Below are 22,809 nucleotides of genomic sequence, written 5' to 3' on the forward strand. Positions count from 1 at the left end.
AAACGCTCTGATTCACAGTGCACTGCTGATGCACTTAAGAGTGCGCGTTCAGTAGTGTGTGAACTCGAGTTTCCCTACTTTATTTTTCCTTGCAATATTATATAGCGCAAACTCGACAACATGGCATGAGCACAATTTACATTACAGAAGAACACATTCATTTGTGGGAGGCACGGGGAGACAAAGCAATTTGCCTGGAATCACAGGATGTTGAGCTGATGCCGAGATTCGAACGTAGCTCCCCAGCTCCAAAGTTCGCAATTCTAGAACTTGTGGCGGGAGGTGCGTCTAAAAGTGTATGTCGGTGCTGGCCATCAATGAGAGAGACCTGTGCATTTTTCAAATCGGTGGTGAAAAAATATGAGTATGTTGCTGGAGATGTGGGCCGCCTCCCTCGGGGGAGGGTAAACACCCATTATTCCGCATCTTTCTTTCCGGATACCATCACTCCGCATACTTTCATTACGAAAGTACCATGACTCCGCAATGCCATTATAACGCATGGCATTACATTTCATATGCTTTTACCACGCATACATTTACAACGAAATTCGTTGTAAATGCATGAATGGTAAAAGCATGGTTTTTTTAATGTTTGGATACGGTAAGTATGGGTATAGGGGTATATGTTTTGGTGTACTGAGGTATATGTTTTGGGGTGTTTGGGTATTTTAAGTGTTCCAATATAGTTTTGGGTTATGGGGTACAGGGGTAGTTTTAGGGTTTAGGGATAGGTATGGGTTTTGGGGTACAGGGGTATTTTTAGGGTTCAGGGCTACATTTGGGTTTTGGGGTATAGGGGTATTTTTAGGGTTCAGGGGTAGGTTTGGGTTTTGGGGTACAGGGGTATTTTAAGGGTTCAGGGCTAGGTTTGGGTTTTGGGGTACAGGGGTAATTTTAGCGTTCAGGACTTGGTTTGGGCTTTGGGGTACGGGGTACTTTAGGGTTCAGGGGTAGGTTTGGATTTTGGGGTACAGGGTTATTTTTGTGGTTCAGGGTTAGGTTTTGGTTTTGGGGTACAGGATATTTTTAGGGTTCAGGGGTAGGTTTGGATTTTGGGGTACAGGGGTATTTTAAGGGTTCAGGGCTAGGTTTGGGTTTCGGTGTACAGGGGTATTTTAGGGTTCATGGGTAGGTTTGGGTTTTGGGGTACAGGGGTATTTTTAGGGTTCAGGGCTAGGTTTGATTTTTGGGGTACAGGGGTATTTTTAGGGTTCAGGGGTAGGTTTGGGTTTTGGGGTACAGGGGTATTTATAGGGTTCAGGGCTAGGTTTGGGTTTTGGGATACAGGGGTATTTTTAGGGTTTGGGGTACAGGGTACAGGGTATATTTATAGGGTTAAGATGGGTTAGTGTTTAAGGGTGTTGGGGTATTTTAAGGAGTAAGGGTGGGTTATGATTATAGGGTGCAGGGGTATTTAAAGGGAGCAGGGTGGACACCCGGAGCTGGAATGTACAGAACCTGGGAAGAAAAAACAATGAAATATTGGGCACAACGTTCTCTTTATTTTTTTCTGTAATCCCGCGCCCCGCACACGCCCACGCCCCCAGCACACACCCACAGCACACGATATGTGACATGGCATGAAGGGCGGAACGTACCACACGCCCCCAGCGTTTGTCACGCCCACAGCACACGCCACAGCACAACGCAGACACGCCCACAAGGGACTACTTTGCTGGCACGGTTCTTTTACCTTTTAAATGTATATGGTGGGCGTCTGCATAGCCTTTGTCCTTCTGCTGCAACTGCCCTTTCCAACGCTGTATTGGGTGTTGTGATTGGTGCTGTGGTTCCTGAGATTACCCGCCTCAAAGGTTTTGGGCTCTCTCTTTATTATATTAGTATGGATAAAAGTGATCGCCATAAAATATTTTCAATAAAGCCTGTTTCAAAAAACCTTATCATGTCTTTGAGTCTTTTTAAAACATTTTTCAGGGCACAAAGTGGAAACATAGAACCAACCACTAAGGATTTGCACATTCCAGCTGAAAAACATACAGCTCCAGCTCCGAGTGCTCTTAAAAAATATGGTAAGCTCATCTGGGTACATGGTTTAATGACCCAGAAGACTTTCTGTTTTTTTTATTGTTGCTGGGGGGCTGCTCCAGTTATTGCAGCCCCCACAACATTAAAATAAATGTTTTGTGTGTCCCTGACTTTTGTAGGGGCACCACCAGTAAGGAAATATATAGTTAAAAAAGCCCTAGGGCGTTATCGAGTGCTCCTTGCTGGAGCAGTGAATAATAAATGAGCCGCTCCTGCCGCTAATATATTATTCATTTTTTAGTTACTATTTCTAATTTGAGTGCCTTGGTGACCACCAGGGGCACCCATAGTATTTTCCTAATATTGGGGGCCGGCTCATTGTCCCTAGCTGATGCAGGCCTTTTTTCTTAACACTGGGTGTCCCTGTTCCCACCCTTGGCACCCAGAAGATAGTATTCATTGAAAGGGCTGTGGGGGGAACTCCAGGGCCAATGTGGCTCCTGCTGGCTCCACTGGCTCACACAATTTCTACTCACTGGGTCCCCCCGGAGAAGCCCCAAGCACCCTATGGCCCCATCCAGCTTCCCAGCCAGCACCATACTGGGTGCTGGCTGGAGCAGATCCATTACTTTGCTCCAACCCACACATGAGCTGCTTTCTTCAATGCTCTTGCCATGCGGGAGCAAAGTTGTGTTCCCTGTTCAGGAGGGTGCGGTCAGTGAATAGATTTCTATTTCCTGCCTGCACACTTCTAGGCTAAACATATTACATGGGCAAACACACATATGTTTTTTGTGTAGAATTTAACAGAACCAAGACGGATTTCCCTATCAAGTGAAACAGTAGGCAAAAAATGGACTGGAGTACAACCTCAAGCCATATGCCAGTGCCTGAAACTTCTACAAGTATTCCAACCATCAGCTATTTGCAAATTTAATGGGAGGTCTCCACAAGATCGCTGCTCAGCAGCCTATCACATATCAGACTCCGAGGAAAACCTACAGGGCAGCTCGAAAGTGTGGTGTAAATCTTTAGCGGCCTTGACCCTGAATAGGCCCATGAAATGGCAACGCTGTCCTAATTATTAAAAAACTGGCAATATTGAAATTTTGTTTTTTAAAACCATACCTGCCTTCACACTGTACATTTGTTGACTTTATGAAGATTGCTAGCTTTGTTGGGATTCAACCTCCTGATCTTGCCGCTCACTGCTTCTTTCAAAGGCGAAGGCTCCAATTATTAGTTATAGTTATTAATAGTTGTCTGGGAGCAGGAGAATGGGGCAACAATGCTTCTGGATCAGCAATTTTGTGAAACATTGTTCAGTGAGTAGAGTAGGACTGATGCAAGACACCAGCCAAAGTACCTGAAACCCTGATTTCAGTCAGAGAATCCTAGCAGAAATGACTAGCCTTTCAAGAAAAAAGTTTGACGTGTTGTATCTTGAAGCACAACCTCAGTGCAAATACAAATCCAGAAGAAACAAGAAGGGATCCTCTGCTCAGAAAGCAGCCTGAGAAGGCAGGACCTACATTTCTGAGTGCCACTTACATGATTTACTCTTGTGGAGAAATAAATCTGCTGTTTACTGTCAGACTCTTCTGAAGATTTGGAATGTCCTGTGTTTCTGATCAATACTGGCCAGCTTCTTAGCAAATTGATTTGGAAAATGGTACTGTAAAATGAATTGTTCAATCCAATTTGTTTTACAAAACTTAATTGAGGGAGAACTCCTTGTAAACCCTACTTGAGAGGTTTAGGCTCACTCTCTATGTTTGGCTGGTGCTGGCCATACCTCAGACTTGGTTGATTCATTCTCTCCTCCCTTTGGAAGTGGAGAGAGTCGTGGTGCATTTGTTGATCATCTCGCGACCAGATTAAGCTAATACCCTCTATCTAGGAGTTCCAGAGGCATTGGTGAACCGTCTTCAGGTGTCCAAAACGCATCCGATAGGCTCCTTTTGCGTCTTCCTAGGTGCTCATCCATTTCATTGGCTCTGAAAGCTATTCACTGGCTGCCTATCAAGAAAGGATTGTATTCAAAGCCTCGGTCCTGGTTCGCAGGGCAGTGTTTCTGTCCAGCCTGAGTTATCTGGCAAAGAGATTTGTACAGTATCATCCTTCTAGATCACTGCGCTCCTCTTCCACTTCTCACTTGTCATTTCCCCATTTTAAATGCATCCATAGGGGAGGCAAAGCCTTCTCCTTTCAGGCAGCCAAAGCCTGGGATGAACTCCCACTGGACCTGCGTTTGATTCTGCTTGAGACTGCCTTCCGTAGAAAACTTAACTCCTGCTTTTTTCTCAGTGCGACTATGTGGTCTGGAGTATTAGTTGTGCAGCTCAGGAGTTTTCTCCCCCTCTTTAGCGCTCGGACACTCCCTGGAATAGCTGTGCACTCTATACATTTCATCATTCATTCAGTACAACAGACTCCTGCATTAGGTGAGCCTTGAATACAGCAAACTTACAATTGAGTTGACTTTTTGGAGAGCAGCAGACTCATAGTTGAGTTCGGTATTGAGCACAGAAGAGTCACAGTCGAAACAAATACTGAGTACACCATACCCATGGTTGAGGTGAGGATTGACTAGGGCACACTCATAGTCAAGGGGGGTACTGAATTCAGCATCCTCGAGTTTGTTGTGAGTATTGACTACAGTATACTCATGATTACAGACAGTAGTGATTAGAGCACACTCCTTATTCTGGTGAGTACTGAACGCAGTATCCTCATGGTAGTGGTGATTATGGAATACAGCTTACCCATGACTGATATATTCACTGAGTACAGCATTTTCATGGTTGCAATGAGTATTGAGTACAGCATATGTATGGTTGAGGTGAGTACTGAGTACAGCAAACTCATGGTTGACATGAGTAATGGGTTCAGTATATTCGTAGTTGAAATGAGTATGGTATACTCATGATTGAGTTTTTAGTACAGCTTACTCAAAGCCGGGCAAATAATGGTTAATGTGAAAGACTCCTGGTTGATATGAGTAATGAGTACATCATACTGATGGATGAGACAAGTCATCGTACCCATGGATGAGATGAGTATTAAGTACAGTAAACTCATGGTTGAGTTTTTGGTACCGTTGAGTTAAGTGCTAGCAGCCAGATGTACGACCATTCTGTTTTGCATGTCCCAAATTGGGATTTTGTTGCGACTCGCAAAATGTAATGTACTAATGTGTCTCATACACATTTAGCAATTCCCAATGGGGACGCAAATTACCTGCCTCATCAATATTCATAAGGGAGGCAACAATTTGCGACCTATTGGGAATGGGCTACAATCACAGGGATGGTGGCCTGCTGGGGACAGCAGACCACCATGTCTGTGTTTGCTTTTTAAATAATGCAACTTTTTTCTTCAAATGCAGTCTGTTTTCTTTAAAGGAAAATGGGATGAGTTTAAAAGAAAAAAAGAAAAAGTTTCTTTTCATTTTTTAAAGGCAGGCATTGGTCCGTGGGACCACTGCCTGCTCTTAAAAAATATTTTTGCATAAATTCACAAAGGAGAAGGGTTCCTCTAGGTACCCCTTACCTGTTGTGACTGGCTTACCACCTACTTGAAGTAGATGGTAATATGCCATTATTTTGCTATTGCATTTGCGGTCGCAAAACAATCGTACATCCGCCTGCAACTCACTATTATGAAGGGACACCCTTGGCATCGCCCCTTCCAACTAGAGACTTGAAAACCGTATTTTGCGAGTCGATAATAGGTTTGTACATGCTACAACCCTTTTTAGCGGTTGCAACAGCCCGATTTTCCATTAGTGAATATTAAAAAAAGGTCATACATCTGTTCCTAAGTTCAGAATACTCATGGTGGATGTGAGTACTGCACACATAAAACTCAATGTTGAGGTGAGTACCGATTACGAATCACTCAGGATGAGGCTAGTTCCTGGTGAAAGCAGGCATGGGCTTGTAAAAAGTCTAACTGGCCCCAAGTTCTGAGAAGCATCACATGCCCTCCCCTTGAGTGGGAGCTCAGACATTCAATAAGAGAGGAGTTTGATTTGCAGCTCTGGCTCATATTAAGCGGAAGATTTGTTCACGTTTCCTGGGATAATTAACACAAGTCAGCCATTACAGAAGCAGCGGGATCTGCTTTAATGACCACAGGACAGTGGGGGCCGTCAAACCATTACAGCTAGAGAGAGTGGCCAGGGGGCATTTAACTGATGAGTTACAAGGGTACACTTCCCTCTGTTAGAGCCAGCCCCTTCTTGTTGTGTACTGTGTGAGTCTTTTGGGAGGGGGTCATTGTAGCTCACAACATTTAGGTCAAAATATCAATCTGTAAAAATACTGAATCCACTATGTGATCGAGGTAAGAAGATGTGGAGTTAAGAACAGGAAAACTATACTTATGTATATTTATACATTTCTTGACATTATTGTGATAGTCAATGTTGAGGATGCAATATTTTTGCAGGAAAATTTTACGACTGTGATATTGTGACATACATTTTTTTGTTTGTGTGTTTCTGTGCGTCTGTGAGTATATGTAGGTATGGGTGAAAAAGGTGTAAGATACCTCTGCCATCGTATTTGCATTGGTTTTCACTGAAAAGTAATGCAAAGCAGCGCAAAACGAGGCATTGCATTACTTTGCGTTAAGGGAGAGTTACATGGGTGGTACATGGGCATTCCCATGCAACCACCCATGCTTTTTGACGTTAAACCCGATTCACTAACAGAAGTTGACACAGTTTAGCGCCAAAAATAAACACTGCTGAAAAACAGGCATTAAACGGAGAAATGTTTAAATTTCTCCGTGCCTTTCTAACTTTGCATGCATGCTGCCCTGTGCAGCACATATACAAAGTAGGAAATTCTTTTAGACATGTCCATGCATAGTATTTTGTAAAAAACGGGTATACTTCCTATACAAAACCTGTGCCAGACTCAGGCATGCACCCTAGCGCCTTGGCACTGAAATGTGTGCCTGGTGCACGCCAGCTTAAATCAGTGCGAGCGCTAGGGAGAGGGGCGGAGAGAGCGACTTCTCTGTGAACACGGCGCTCTCCTGCTCCTTCCCTGTCACGCAAGGCAGCACAGTTACTTAGGAGGCTGCACTGCATTGTGTGACAGTGTTCAGAATCTGGCCCTGAGAGTCTCCTACCTTCTCTGGAGTCCAGAATAAAACATTTCTTTCGACAGAATCGTCTTGCAGAGGGTACTAATTAATTATTCAAACATCTGGGACTAATGTTTGAGTCTTTACTATCCCTTGCCAACATAATGAGTAAGGGGGTCTTTTCTGACAAGGACATGCTTAAAAAAGTGTTCCCATTGCTGTGTGCAGATCACTATATTTATTCAGCACTTATGCAGACATATACAAGAAACACATCCTTGAACTACAGAGAATCTAAAACCAGGCAGCCATTGTTAGTCTGGGAATTAATAGATTTGACCACATGAGCTCCGCACTGAAGATGCACACACACGGGGGTATTCACAAATGTCACTTTGGAGTAAGCTTAGTAGTACCACAACAGTACTACTCACGTACCACAAAATGATAATCACTAACCTAAATGCCTCTCCTATCTTTTATGTGTGGATACCCTTGCCACTGAAGCAGAGATCTCCCACAAGTACACCTATAAATATTAGTAATATTGAAATAGTAAATGTATTAGGGATGGGGGAATAGCTGGAAAATGGGAAATACTTACTACTAAATGGGAGTAGTTTAGAGAGGGCTAAGGAGGGATTGAGCAAAGGTCAGGCACCCATCCAGAAAAGAGTGAGACCAATGCTATTCACAAACTGTATTTCTTTAATTACTATAACCAAAAAGCCTAAAAATAGTAGTAAATGTACTCTAGCTCAGACCAGGAGTAACCACACATGGCTAACCACTGCTACTGCAACACCCTCCATAGAAAATAATAGATGCAGGAACTTAAAATAGGACCTTAAAGTAAATAATGTTAAAATCAATTAACTTAGTTTAACTTTTTAAACATATATATTTAATTTAGTCTTTAACAAATTTTATATAAAAACTAAAGATAATTTATTAATAAAATATTTAGATAACTTTCTTAATTTAAAAATATGCAACATTAGTTTTCTGAAAAAATAATTAAATTCATTTAATTTAATTATATACTTAACATTTATATAGGTATTTAATACATAATAAATAAATATAAACATTTTAGTTTAGGTGGGGATTTTTATTAATGATTACAAATATTTTGAAATTGTAATTAATTCAATGTTATATTTAAAATAAATATATCAAATTAATTTAAATTAAGATGATCTATAAACATATGTTTAGTATATTTCTAAAGTTTACTATACATTTTTACTTTTCTCTATATTTTACCATCAAAAGATTTTGTCTCTGTGCAGGAGACCTCCACCTACGTGTGAAAGTTATTAGTAGCAACTTTGCACTTGGAAATTAAGCTTTGTCCCCTAGGTGGAGACATCTAAGTCTACACTGCATAATAACTTTACCCTCATAAATGGCGAACAGTCAAAAGTAAAAAAAATGACTACAAAGTGTAAGAGTACATTAACGTGTAGATTTCCTCATGTGTAAATTTACCTTTAGCATATTAATGCACATTATACCAAAGTTTGTTGTGGTAAAGGTCTGGTTCATGCAGAGAACTTGGCTCTCCTTACACACCATTCAGGAATCGTCTGTTAATCCAGTGCAGCTACATGAAGCAGCTCATAATCAATTGGGTCTAACATTGGTGTATATGATGCAAAGTTTAATACCTTTGCAATACTCAAGCCTAGACGGAAATCAGAGCAAAAACATTGCAGTGTTCAAACAAGATTAAACGTTCACACTGTTTAGAAAATACTTTGGTCATATCACTGTCTGTTAGCAGGGACCGCTCATCTAACAATATTCTCATCCAATTTACAGGACTATCTCTATACCTGCGGAGGTGCTGTGCCACCCCACTTCGGCCTTCTTTTCAGAATTTCCACCATCAAGTGGAACCTGTCCATGAAGTCAATGAGAAGACTCTCTTCCATGGGCCTCAAGAGAATCCTAATCTCGACCACCAGAAGTATCATTGGACAATCTTCCTGAGATCAGTGACGCTGAAGTGCACTTGCTGCTGAACTAGGGGCCCTATTTATCAATATGAAGTTACTATGAGACAACACATAAGTACTCACAAAACTCCAGAGCCCTCATTACAAGTGGCCCAGAGTGGGGTAATACCACTCCAGAATATTCTGAGTAGCCAGGTGTTTCTGGCGATGCATACTTGGGCAGACCAGGTAACCCCAGGATCATAAACACGAGACTGGTCCTAGAAGTGGAGCTGGAGGGGGCTATGGACAGCCGCGACACCCCCGCTCGCTCTCCCACTGAACTATAGAGAAAGCTGGAAATAATACCCCAGTCCTCTCTTCACCTGCTTTGGCCGATCCCAGGCCCCCCACCAGCAACTTCTCCTGCCAAAAGAGAGCCCTGCATCTATTTACCACTACCTTTATGCAGCATTAAATGAATACAGATCTATTTTACCCTGGAATAAAAAAACATGGTATTTCTCATTCTGGTGGAGATAACTTGTAATCCCCAGATTTTGGCCTGTAGATGCTGTCTGGGATCAGAGATTCAACCCTCTGCTATCCCCGCACCTAAACTGTGGGAACACCTAATAAGGGCCTTACATGAATAAAGATTAAAAAGTAAAAATGATCTAAGTACACTGATGTTGGTTTTCATTTGTGGCAGACAGGTTAGAACCTCTCTTGCCAAATGTTCAGCTTTTGCTCTCTCTGTCCCATTAGAACATTACTCACATTAATCAATACTGCAAGTGTTATTGGAGGCATCACAAAAATCCTTTATAATAGTCAATTGAGAAAGGAAGTGACCTTGTGGCCTGGATCTGGACGAGGTGTTTTGGAGCTTCACACACTTGGACTGCCTGCTCGATGCACATGTCCTGTGTGCAAAGCCCACAGATGGACAAAATCCGATCCCCGGGCAGCAGACTGCCTTCCAGGCTCGCTGGAGAGTCAGGCACCACTTCTTCCACATAGATACCCTCTGGCAGCAGTCTTTCAGAGCCTTGTGTCAACTTTAATCCTAGCAGAAAATAAAGAAATGCACAAAAGCAATACTTAATATCAAGACCAAGGCAGAGTGAACCACCAGAACACCTTGAAATTGTGGAGTAGGTAAGAGTGTGACCAAACACTCTAACACAAAACACAAGCAAGCGCGTACTCCCAACAGTCAATTAATATTCAGGAAGAAAGGGTGTATGTACCCTCTAGAATTTAATACTAAAGAGTGGGAGATGTAGTGCTACACATCCTCCACTTAGGGGCCGATTACAATGTAGTTAGGAAAGGATTCCCACCAAATTGGTTCTGGAATACTTTCCGAATGACTCGTATCGGGGGACTGAGTGATTTGGATACATCCGGAAACGATTTGGTCGGACTCCAATTGACTTTAATGGGAGCCTGTGTTCCGAACGTAAACACAGGCTCCCATTGACAAAAGGGGTGGTTGAGGAAAGTCGTGCACCCTGTGGCGGGCACCCCAAGGCGCCTGCCACACTGTGCCTGCATGGGAAGGGGAGACCCATGGGTACCCCACAGGCCCGATTTGGAGGGCCCCAAAGTCCGATTCCCACAGCAAACCGATTCAGAAAGACTGTGTGAATCGGTTATCATACTCACTCCTTCGGAAACCGACTCATTGGGCTGTATGATTCGGCTCCGAACGACTTGGGCTGCCTGAATCCCAATCGGAACTGATTCGGACAGCCCGGACGGTTTCCTTGCATCGTACTTGGTCATTCTGAAAGGTGACTGATTCGGTCAGAAACAAGGCTTCCGAATCGGATTCAACCGAGTCGAATGCCGTTCAGAGCTTTTCCTGACAACATCGATATTGGCCCCTTAGTCGTAAAATGGTGCATGCACAAGTTTAATTACCTTAAAAAACATCCCAGATCTAAAAAATGAGAGTCACACCTGTTATAATTAATTTTCCAATGTAGAAGTTCTCTGTCCATTTTGTAAGAGACTAGTACCAAGGCTTTCAGACTGCAATATTCTCTCTCTCTCTCTCTCTCTCTCTCTCTCTCTCTCTCTCTCTCCTACATAGCTGCAAAATAATAGCAAACCCCACGCCTGTCAAAGGTTTATGTAACTGTATTACTTCTAGAATATCTGCCATTAGACAAGGGGCTGGATGCCCAAGGCTTTTCAACCACTGGACACCCACATTTACCCTCCTGTGAGCCCTAGAGGTTGGAAAGAACAAAAAATTTGTAGTATGTTTATCTAGGGACCTGTATCGATACTCCTATTTCTGACCCTTGTCCGGTTATTATTCACTAATATCCATACAACGGCACAGAAACCCGTTTTCAGATTAAGCCATAGCGCATGCTGTCACATTGAGCAAGCACTATTTCTCCAGCCCCCTAGAAAGCACAACGAGTTCTCTAAACAAACCAAGCCTCCAGCAAACCTGGGAAATCCCCGCTACTATTGTTTTGATTTCGTTTGAGAACTCCTGTAAAGAATGTAAGAACGACCAGTTCTTAATGACATCTTTTATTGACGTCTTATGTCAAACCCGGCACCTTTCAGGTATAAATATACCGACGCTGCCCTAAGCAAGCACACGGTGGTGATGAGCTTGGAGCAGTGACTACTTGCCGGAGAGCCAGCTGATGCAGGAAGCCCACGGACACTGCCCCTCCCTTTTGACGCGCTGAGAGAGACGCTGTCTTTTCTCCTGCCGAGAAATCCAGCCTCCGGCATTTCCAGCTTGCCCTCGCGGGGAACTGGGATACCGAGTCCTGAGACAGAGATACCAGCCCTCCTGCCTTCTAAATCCCAGGTACTGAACTGACTAACCCCTTACAGAGAATTCTTGAGTCAGATTCTTGGCAAAACAAACTTAACTTAAACTGCTACTTACTTACTCCCTCCCACGTATTAGGCCTAGGTCAGGTACACCGGGGTAGGCGTAGTTAGAAGCACCAGTTGAGTACGATTAGTCAATGTATATATGTATGTATATCTTTTATCCATTTTAAAGTATCATATGGCTAAGAAACCATATCAATGCTTTTACAGTATTATTTTATAATCCTGCTTTTACTGTATGCACTTTACTTAACCTTAAGTATTGCAACTGTAGCGATTCATTTCTCTTGTATGAGAAAAAGAGACTGATCAATAAATAACACCTTTTATTGAACACGCCCATCTCTTCTTTCTCTACAATCTGGTGGAACTAAGTATGCACGTACTGACTGAGTAAAATAGTTGTCTTTTGTTTTCACACGACTCTGGAGATATACTCTTGATTAGGGAGAGCAAAGTTGTCATGTTCTATGGTTGTCAGAAACTAAATCCCTTCTTGTCTATCCAGGGAGGTTAAACTCCTCCTTGCCTATTCGAGAAAGTTTCTAGTGAACTCTGAGCTAGCTGGCACACAAAACTTAAGTCTAATATCGTCAGTAGAAGACCTAGTTAACCTCTGTCCTACGTCTATACTATTGAAGATATTATTCCAATGCGCAGAGCCTATTGGGATAATAGGAACTACACTACAAATTAAGCCTCCAATGTCCAGGGGAATCTCTTAACATGTAGCAGACTCCGTTACATTTCCTCCATAATAGGGATAGTATTGTGGAGGAAATTCAGCCAGTGGATTCTACTTCACATTTAGAGTTTCCTACAGAATCCAAAGGATTTTCAGTACCCTCCAAACTCTAAACAAGGTTTTTAATGTCACTACTTTCCCCCTGCACTGCGGGTGCGGTATGGCCCCGACACACCGCTGCGATGTTGATGCCGAGTACAGTAGTGTTATCATGTGAATGCAAACTACTTTCTCCTTGCACATTGTCTTGCAGGGTGTACCACCACCAGTGGCGGCCAGCATGGATCGAAGGTAGGGGGCGAGGCCAAGGGCGGCAGGGGAAGGATGCAGCAGAAGTGAGCAGCAAAAAATTAAACAAAAAACGTACCTTCTCGTCGCTTGCTCGACGTGTCTCTCCTCCATAGTCCTCCCTCGCTGACCTGAACAATAGGAAGCACACCCAGGCTCCCAGTCAGCCAATCACGGCGCTGCCTTAGCAGGGTCGTGATTCGTCTGAGTGCCATGTTTCAGTGCTCAGGCGCTGACTTGGAGCCTGGTTATGTTTTCCATGCAGGCTGTAATGCAGCCTGCATGGAGAACATGCAAAGTGTGAAAGAGTGTTTTGGGCGGCCCGGGAGGGCTGGCCAAGCAGTCATTGCGCACTTAGGAGAGTGCTACTACTCATATCCTGCTCTAACCCCCTCACACAAAGTTGCAGAAGTAGCAGAAAATAAAATGATAATAACGCCAGTTATTATCATTTTATTTTCTCTTTATTTCACTGCTAAAAAGCAGTGGGGCGACGCTCCTCTGCCTTAGCAGAGGAGCCGCCACTGACTACCACTCCTGTAGAACCAGGGACTTTCCCTTCTTTCTGTTTTTGGTGAACCTTTCAGGCCTATTCAGGCATTTTAATTTTACTTGGGGCTGCTCCTGCCTACTGGGCCAACTCACCTAGCTGCCCGACACTCACTCTTCCATGTCAGTTGCAGAGGACTGCTTCTTTCACCCTCTACCCACAAGCCTACTCTCTCTTACTGTGCTGACCTATTCCTTTTATGCAGTTGCACCCTGGATCGTTGTTGTTGACAGCATTCCAACCAGCCACAGGTCGCAAGCCACAGCTGGGAGGGTCTTAATCACCAGAGCCTCTCTTACCCGCCCAAGACTCCTTAGTCCACCCACAGTGGAGAGGGAGGTACACTTGTGTGTGAGCACCCATGTTGACCAGCCTCTCAAGGCTGCAGAGGAGTCACAATGTTGAACACAAGCAAGAAATAAAAATAAAGCTGTTTCAGGCCTCACCACACAAAATAATGGTGCGGTATGCAACTTTCTGCTGCTGGGGAAATTCTCCAGTCAGCATTACCGAGAGACAGTTGCCTCAGGATCCCTAAGATTTAATGTGGAATTTCTGTAGCCTTGTGACAGACTCTAACAATATAGCTTTCTCTTCATTAGTAGCAGCTTGTTGTAGGGGCCTGGATGCGCTCTCCCCCACCAAGCTCCAATGTTCTTTTGACTTGACCATTACTCACCAGCACCACCAAGCCACCAAGGTCCTCTATGGCAGTCAACTCACCTTTCCTGTTACAGAATTGATGTTCTGAACAATGTATACATGGTTTACCAGTCAATGCTTGAATAAAAAGATGTAAAAAAAAACTCACCTTTCATTCCTCACCAGCAACTCAAGTCCAGTGCCACCTGTAAGGTGACTATGAGCTGCAAATGTCAGCAGTGCCTGCTTTCCAACAAGCCTCTTTGACTTTGTCTGGCAGGGCATGAGGGAGCTTTTATCACCACCACCCCTATAGAGTGCAGAGAATAATCAAGGGGTGTGTACACCCCAAGGTCCTGGTAGGGGTTCATCCAGTCCTGCCTGTGTTTTTGCGGGCCCCTAGTTAGCTTTCTGAGCATGTGTCTGTACTTCACAGGTGAGATGGAGTTTCCTGTGATTAGTGGGCCACACCCAACCCAGTTTTGCCACATCATCTCTCCACCCCTCGATGTCTCTGTGCTGCATTCCAGGAAGGTTTAAAAATGGCACTTAAATCCAAAACTGAGACACATCTCCACCCACCGCGGCCAAACTGTTTCCTCCCAAACTCTTCAAAGAGACATATTGCTTGGAGGCAGAGACAGAAGTCTATGCCCTTCCACTGCCAAGTCGTCGAAGCACACTGCCATCGAATTAGCAAATAAATGCAAGATGTTGACTATGGAGATTCCAACCTCCTCCCCATCCTTCAGAAGTAGATTCTTAGTCATTCCTATAATGGGCCTATTGCCTCCTGGTGTCTTAGATGTGACAGATGGTGCAGCAGAGCAATTTACTCACTTGGTCAGGCAGCTCAAAGGATAAATCTCAATAAGAGAAACATGCTGAAATATAAAGTATATTAAGAAACTTAGTTGAGTCAAAAATGACCCTCTTATTTGGATTCCTAGACCACGACAACAATAGTGGTCATAGTAACATGTATCAAACTGAAGTTCCAGTTTAAACAACATTTAACATACTCAGTGCACAGTGAGAACATTATATGTGAGATTGACCAAAGCGGGATGGTGCAGCCCTTTTGGTCTCTAATTAAATCATTGTAGTTTAATATGGGTCCAATCTATCAGGGAGTGGCATTTTTTAAATTTAATTTCACAGATAATTAGTGCAAGAACATCTTGAATGACATACTGCTAAAGGCCCAACAATCATTAGGAAATCTTAAAATAGTTCGCTATACTCAACTGCCAACATCTTCCTGGTGCACAAAAGTACCCTAAAGGCCTATTCCATTGAAAGAAGTTACAAAGGGGCCTATTACGATCGCGGATTTCCCGCATCCTCCGGGCCGGCGGAAGCCACCGCCGGCCCGGAGGATGCGAGAAATCCACCGCGGAGGCTTGAAAGACCCACCGCCAAATTAGGATGGCTGGTGGGTCTTGCAATCTGTCTGCCGCTTTTCCGCCGCGGTCGCCTTCCGACCGCGGCGGAAAAGCATTAACATGGCTGGCGGTGTCTATCAGACGCCGCCAGCCATATTAGAATGGAGTAGAAAGTATGCTTTTCCACGGCGGCTTTTCCGCCGTTAAAAAGCATACGGACCTTCACTTCGGGGGCCCGTTGCGGCCCCCCTGGGTGAAGAGGGTGGTGGGGGTGCACATGGGGGGTACCTATGGTACAACCCTGCATTTGCGTGAACAAAGCGGCAGGCACCACGCGGTGCCTGCCGCTTTGTGCACGCAAATGCCGTGCATGCATTTTTAACATTGCAGCGGGTGCAGCTTGAAGCTGCACCCGCTGCAATGTTAAAGATAGAGGATGTGACCCCCACCCTGGCGGTCACATCCTAATCTGCACGGAGGGACCGCCGCTGCCCCTGCGGACGGTCCCTCCTACTCTATGGTGGTGGACGGACTCAGGTCCGTCCGCCATCATAATCGGCCCCATAGTGTGGTCACACAGAAAATAATTTCCTCACAGTTTCAGTGCCTCATGAGGAGCTGGGATTAATTAGCCGTTCACTCGCATTAAGTAACAAAAACTTAACTTTCATTGTTTCCAAGTGTTCCAATCCAGCAAAACTGGCTGAGACCTTTGCATTGCATTCTGGTCCTTATGCCCTCAATTATTCTTGAAAGTGCATGCCTCATCTGCAACTGAGCTTAGGTAGAATTTAGGGTTGTTTTAAAACTGTTTATAAATAGTAATAAAAGTGGGATGTTCCTTCACACCCAAGGCCATCACATTGAAAAAAGCAGTTGTAGAGCTGCCACATGCAAAACAAAACATAACTCGAATATCTGTGACTCATGTGGGATTGGCCTTACATAGCATTTTGCTTGCACCTCCCAGTGCAACATAGTGGGATATTCATGAGTGGTTTGCATCATGCTTGAGCCACGCAAAGTGGTACATGCGTGACACAAACATCTAAGTCAGATTTATGAAGCCATGCAAAGCCACTCCAGGGAGGTGTTCTGTGGGCATTGCTTGGGTGTTCCCATGCAACTCCAATGGTTTTTGACCCAGTTCCAGATTTACCAAACAGAGAATGGGTCAAAAAGATATGCCATCAAGGAGAGGCATAACAAGGAGAAATAGGTTTATTTTTCTTAATATTTTTCCTATTTCTCTGTGTGCTGCATTCAAGGTCACACATAGAAAAGGGAAAAAAAGTATCTCAGGATTGTTTTGTGCAGGGAGGTGCAAGGGTTCCTGGGTCGGCGCTGTACTGCCAAAACGGCACAAGGGGAAAGGATGGGAATGTGCTGTATTGGATAAAAAACGGGGCATTCCTGCCCCTTTCCTGTGATGTGATGCATGATATCACAGCAAAGTGACTGCTGAGCTGCCCCGTGCCACACATTTTGTAAATATGCCCCATAGTTTTGTAGCTTGCGTGTATCTTCCTCCAGTGGGATTTGCAAAGTCACTTTACTTCTTTAATTCGCATTGCATTCTGGTTCTTGATTTGCTTTGTTCCGTTTTGAATGCTTAAGATGGGCAAAGCCACACTTCATTTATGCATTTTATAATTTCACTATATTGTAGGGGTTCGTGAAATTACGAAATTCACTTTATTATATTAAATGTAAAAACGGAATGACAGGGCATACCTCAAATACAAAACGTCTTTCAAATTACTTGCAGAAGAATAGTTTGAGATAAAAATTGGCAGGTGAGACATCTTCTGTGCAAACTAGTCTCACATATGGAAAAAATCACTTGAAATATTGCAGAATTTGGGAAAGAAGTAATTCTTGAATTGTGCAAGTGTTAACATGTTTAGTAAATGCCTACTTTATAGCTGTTTGGTGAAAAAATAATTGCTTTCTTGCAAAAAGAGCATGTAAGAAGCAGCATTAGCCATAACTGAAGAGCAGCGCTGCAACAGCAACATGCAAGTGCCTGTAACTGGCGTATAGCACAATACAGGATCTTCTATGTAGATTTTCAGAATTCTGCCTTGATACTTGACTCTTTTATTCCATATGAAGATGCCGGCACCCTGCTACCATTGCTAACAGAGCACCTGACCTTACTTTCAGGACCTCAGAGAATTACTTCTCTCATAAACACATTTGTTATTTAGGCCAATGAAACCCAAACCAAGACTCCATGATATAATTTTGGAATTTTGCTCTTCTTTGTTTTATGATGTCTACCCTGTTTGAAATTGCCTCCGTCCTACAGGAGACAAGCAGACGCAGAACCGAATAGCTAGCAGTGCAGGGCCGGGATCTTTGATGATTGTGTTACCATAAGACCACCCCTCATCTCTGCACTCGTGAGGAGCGTGCAGTCCACCGTATTTTGGTTGGACATCCCTAACTGAGAGCGCCTTACTTAGGATAAGTATATCAACATGGCACCTGCATGATATTTAAATCATTTTTGAATCATCTTTCTGCTTTCTTACTTTTTGCAGGGAGGGATATTACTTTCATTTGTGCCCTGACGAAAGCCGTGGACACATTGGTCCTTACACTAGCTGAAACATGTTGGCATACATAGGGTCATAGGACCATTATATCCTGGGGACACCCTTTTTCTGAACTTTTAATGATCACTATCTCTCCATATTAAAGGGAGACTTGGAGTAGATGGTGTTTTTTTAATCTTGAACCCCCCTGTCTATTTCTCACAAGAGCTCCCTGGAAAACGGTTGAGCCCACCCTGGCCTGTAGGAGCCAGGGTTCTGTAGGAGCTAGGATGCCCCGATGATGAACATGAAGAGGAGACTGTATACACAACCGTATACACAAAGAAAACAGACCGGAATACACACCTGCATTTCTCAAGTTTCCACCAATGAAATCTGCGTGAGAATCTACCATACAGCCAGTTCTTAAGAATAAGGCGTAACTGCACCAAGAAGGAGGACTACTTCAACAATGCCAGACTTCTTGTAAATAAACTAGCTGAAAGAAACTATCCAAGAAAATTGCTGAAGCGCGCAATGAAAAGGGCTTGGGTCAACCCTAGAGACACCCTCCTACCACCAAAAGTCAAGCCGGATAATACGCCATTGGTCTATGTCACCACGTTTTCTGGTCTCACCAACGAAGTGAAAAAAATTGTACGAAAAAACTGGAACGCGATAAAGGGTCTGGAACCGTTTGCAGACACACTCATCTTTGATCTGAAGAAAAACAAAAGCATATAAGAAAAGTTAGTGCCCGCAAACACTGTCCAGTCGCTACGCATACTGTCGTCCTTACCTCCAATCAAAGAACATAGGAGATGTGGAAATTGCATTTCAGGCAACAGCACGATTGAGGGTACCCAATTTACATACGTTAACAACTATATGAAGCATGAAGAGTTCATGAATTGCAACACACATAATGTCATCTATTGTGTAATATTCCCTTGCCCAAAAGCCTACATTGGGAAGACCACCAAGCCCATAAAAAAGCGGATAACCCAACACCGCTCACGAATAAGATGTAAGACCTTAGGTACACCAATGGCAACACACTGCATAGACAAAGGCCATGGCCAAAATGACATAAAACGGACAGTGCTAAAGCACGTAACTGGAAATAACATCGACAATTTATTATTCAGATTTGAAGCAAAAACAATAATGTATCTGGGTACGAAAGAGAATGGTCTGAAGTGAACGCAATGAACAAGATAACACACTGTGCATAATAGGAATATATGCAAGTAATGATAGAAGACTGCACGTCAGAAAGTCCGTAGCTCGGTACAACAGCTACAAACAACCAGTATTGCCCCAGGTCGAGGACATGAATGCTCAAATCCCAAAGCGCGAGGAGGACATCCATCGAGGAAGTACAGATTAGTCAGAAATGTTGTCCAAGATTGAAAACCATGATATGTGCCAGCATGGGGGAGATCTCAAAATACACTTGTATCTTTGAGGCACTATATGATTAAACCACCGAAAGTAGATCAACAAGTCGTATTGCTACCACTGCAACGTTCATCACCATGAGAACACTAACATAGGAAGTCAGGCGAAGTCAGGCAAAATGCGCCCCATACGACACGTGCGTAACCACGTTCAACGCAGGCAAGCGGTAGGAAGGAGAACCGGGTTGTTCAAATGCCGGTCGTTGTGTAGTACACGAAAACGCCTGGAGAATTGAGGAGCAGAAACCCGAGGACCCCAGATGATAGCCTGGAAATCGACAAGCTCACCATCAACATAAAACAAGGTTTGCCGGAGAAGCTGTGTAGAATGCTGCCATACACAAAACTCTAAATGTCGATCACTTGACCACGCATTTCATTTGCTGTAACTCATTCAATACAGCGGCGGGCACTGACAGAGTAGCGGGGAAAGCATGAGGCACGTACATGTTTTGTAAATCCCTTGGACGATGGGCAGTTTACGATCACGTAATGAGCACAATTCAGTTTCAGCATGAGCAGCACGTTTCCTATTCTAATTGCGCTTTTTAAAAAAAACACGAATCCTTTAGAACATAATCAGGCGACAGTGCATGCCGTAGATTAAATAGAAACATCGAGCCCCGAAACTAAAGGTATTCCATTTTCTTTACAACCATAACCCTAGAACGCCAAAATATAGAAGGAAACAAAAAGAACAGACTGAACTGAAGAGTTAAGTGGGCTATAACCAACTGCACTCCGGCGTATTACGAAAGCCCGGCCTGGTATGTAAGGAGCCAATCACAAGTATTACTTAAGAGTAATTAGTAGAAGGAATAGAGTCACAGTATTATTATTTTCATTCACATAGGCTATAAATAACTGTACACCGGCGCATTATGAAAATCCGATCCGGTATGTAAGGAGCCAATCACAAATATTATTTAAGTGTAAATAGTAGAAGGAATAGATTCATATTATTATTATTATTTTCATTCACACAGGCAATAGATGTCCTACCCGAACACAGTCCTGCCCTGATGAAGACCTTCTTATAAATATATCAGCCTGGTCCCCCCAATGAAGGTCGAAACGTGTTGGCTCTTATCACCAAGAGGCCTAGAGCAACCAAGGAAATATCACGTCAAATAATAAATGTCTTGCGCTGGACTTAACAAGCTCGAGATTAGAGCTTGAAAATAAGTCTCTGACCTCCTTAGGACCTAGAGAATAGACAACATTGAGGACCTAAATAAAAAAGGTCGCAATACTAAACGCAATTCAGTAGGTGTGATGTTCTCTCCCTTTCCCCTTTAAGGCTGGTGAGTCTTTACTCGTGTTCTTAGAACTTGGAATGTAATCTGATCAGAGTTCTTTACTGTGTCAGTTGCTGTTGGCTGTTTTAGGATGAGGTTTTAATAAACCCACCTTGCTCACTCAAACATTTTATTCCTCTTTTCTCAAAACATTTAACAATTTTACACTGGCGACGATCGGGAGTCACCTCAACTGAACAACTCAGCAAAGTGACCTGACCGCATCTCTCCTCCAGCGGCTGCTCTTCAATTCGTGAAGCGAAGCGTTGACTTCACAGCGGCTGAAATTGACTTTGGTTCACTGGTGAGGAGAGCGGGAGGCATATTTTTAAGAAAACGATACTGGGACAGTAAAAATAATAATTTATGCTGAAGGTTGCGAAGGAATTTTAACCTCCGTGTAAAGTGAACGTTCTTTTGTGCTTGCGCTGTCTTCCTAGTTGAACTGCTCGCGCTAGCAACAACGTCACTCACATTGTGTTCGAGCGGACGTATTACGTGCAGGCTTCCTCAACGCTGCGCTTCAAAGAGTCTGAGCTGCGTTCCAGCATCACGTTAGTCTATTTCCTTAACGCTGCGCTTCAAGGAACCTTGCGCTGCGTTCCAACATCTCATCCTGCGTTCAGAAGGGTGTTCCAACGTCGAGCTCGCTGATAGAACGACCTCATTATTAAAGTGTTCTACGTTTAAAAAAAAAAAAAAGAGAACATACTTATTATTCAATTGTGCCTCACGGTGAAGTTTATTTAACAAAGGACAATGCAAAATAAATAATAACTCGAGCGTCTTTAATAAAAAAAAAAAAGGGAAAGAGACTACAATAAGAAGCTCTCCATATAAAACAAGAGGAATTTTCACATATGAAAAGGTTATTTAATTAATTATAAAAGTGAGGAATAATATAAACACCGTTAATAAGTGTTTGATAATTATTTTTTTTTCTTTCCCTCTTCTTCTGCATTTAAAAAAAAAAAATCAAAATGTAACTCAGCCAGCATTTTTCCTTACGAGTCCAGGTGAACCAAATGTGAAATGGAAAAGGTGGAAATTTTTTTTTGCAAATTACGCAAGGGTTTGTGGAACAAACTTGAGTGCGGAAAGGAAGCATTCGCTTCTTTTACATTGTCTGGGAGGTGAAGGGCAAGATGTTCTTGAACATTTACCTGATCTATCGGCTGCCGAACAAAGAAATCTAAATGAATATGAGATAGCGATTCTACAACTTGATAGACACTATTTACCTAGACTCAGCACTATAATGGAAAGATACCATTTTGGCCTGAGGGAACAAAAGAAAGATGAGTCGGTAGAAGATTATGTATCTTCTTTAAGGAAACTCGCATCGTCCTGTAACTTTGGTCAAACCCTTGATGAAAGGATTCGAGATCAATTTGTGTTAAGATGTGCACATGATGAGATTAGAAAGGAACTTTGGTTGAAGGACGAACCCCCTCTTGAAGAAGTCTTAGAAATAGCTAAACAAGTTGAACATATGACAAGATGTGTTGGAGAGCTTAGAAAAGAGAAAGAAAAACCTTCTACTGCTGAGTCGAAAGATGAAATAAAAGTTGATGAGACTGTTTGTCAATTAAAAAAAACAGATAGTGTGAATTTAGAAGAAAAACAAATTAGGCCATCTAATCCATCTAATAACAGATTTTCATGTTTTAGATGTGGTCAAATTAATCATTTGGCTAATCCTCCTATTTGTCCTGCTTTAAAGGTAACCTGTAATTTATGTAACAAGAAAGGTCACTATGCTAAATTTTGCAGGACAAAAACACAAAGCGGTGATAATTCAAGGAGAAGATGGTCTCAACCTCAAGTAAGATCTATTTGTTTTGAGGTGAAAGATGATAAATCAGATCATCCATCGTTCATGGTTAAGGTAGAAAATTCAATGGTAAATTTTAAGTTTGATTCTTGCTCCAAGATAACAATAATTGATGAAAAACTATTTAATGAATTGTTTAAAAAAAATGTGAAATTGTTCAAATGTGA

At 43.0% G+C, this 22,809-nt stretch overlaps 1 protein-coding gene across 1 annotated transcript in view; it reads right to left on the bottom strand.

The window, feature by feature from the left end:
• FRMPD2 (FERM and PDZ domain containing 2) overlaps nt 1-22,809 on the bottom strand; it is a 446,136-nt gene that overhangs the window by 164,135 nt on the left and 259,192 nt on the right. The window contains exon 30 of the mRNA XM_078640972.1: nt 9,882-10,095. Within this exon, the coding sequence (XP_078497098.1) occupies nt 9,882-10,095 (214 nt within the window). The remainder of the gene's footprint in view (nt 1-9,881; nt 10,096-22,809) is intronic.

The sequence above is a fragment of the Lissotriton helveticus genome, chromosome 5_1 (assembly GCF_964261635.1).
Source record: "Lissotriton helveticus chromosome 5_1, aLisHel1.1, whole genome shotgun sequence".
Taxonomy (NCBI): Eukaryota; Metazoa; Chordata; class Amphibia; order Caudata; family Salamandridae; genus Lissotriton; species Lissotriton helveticus.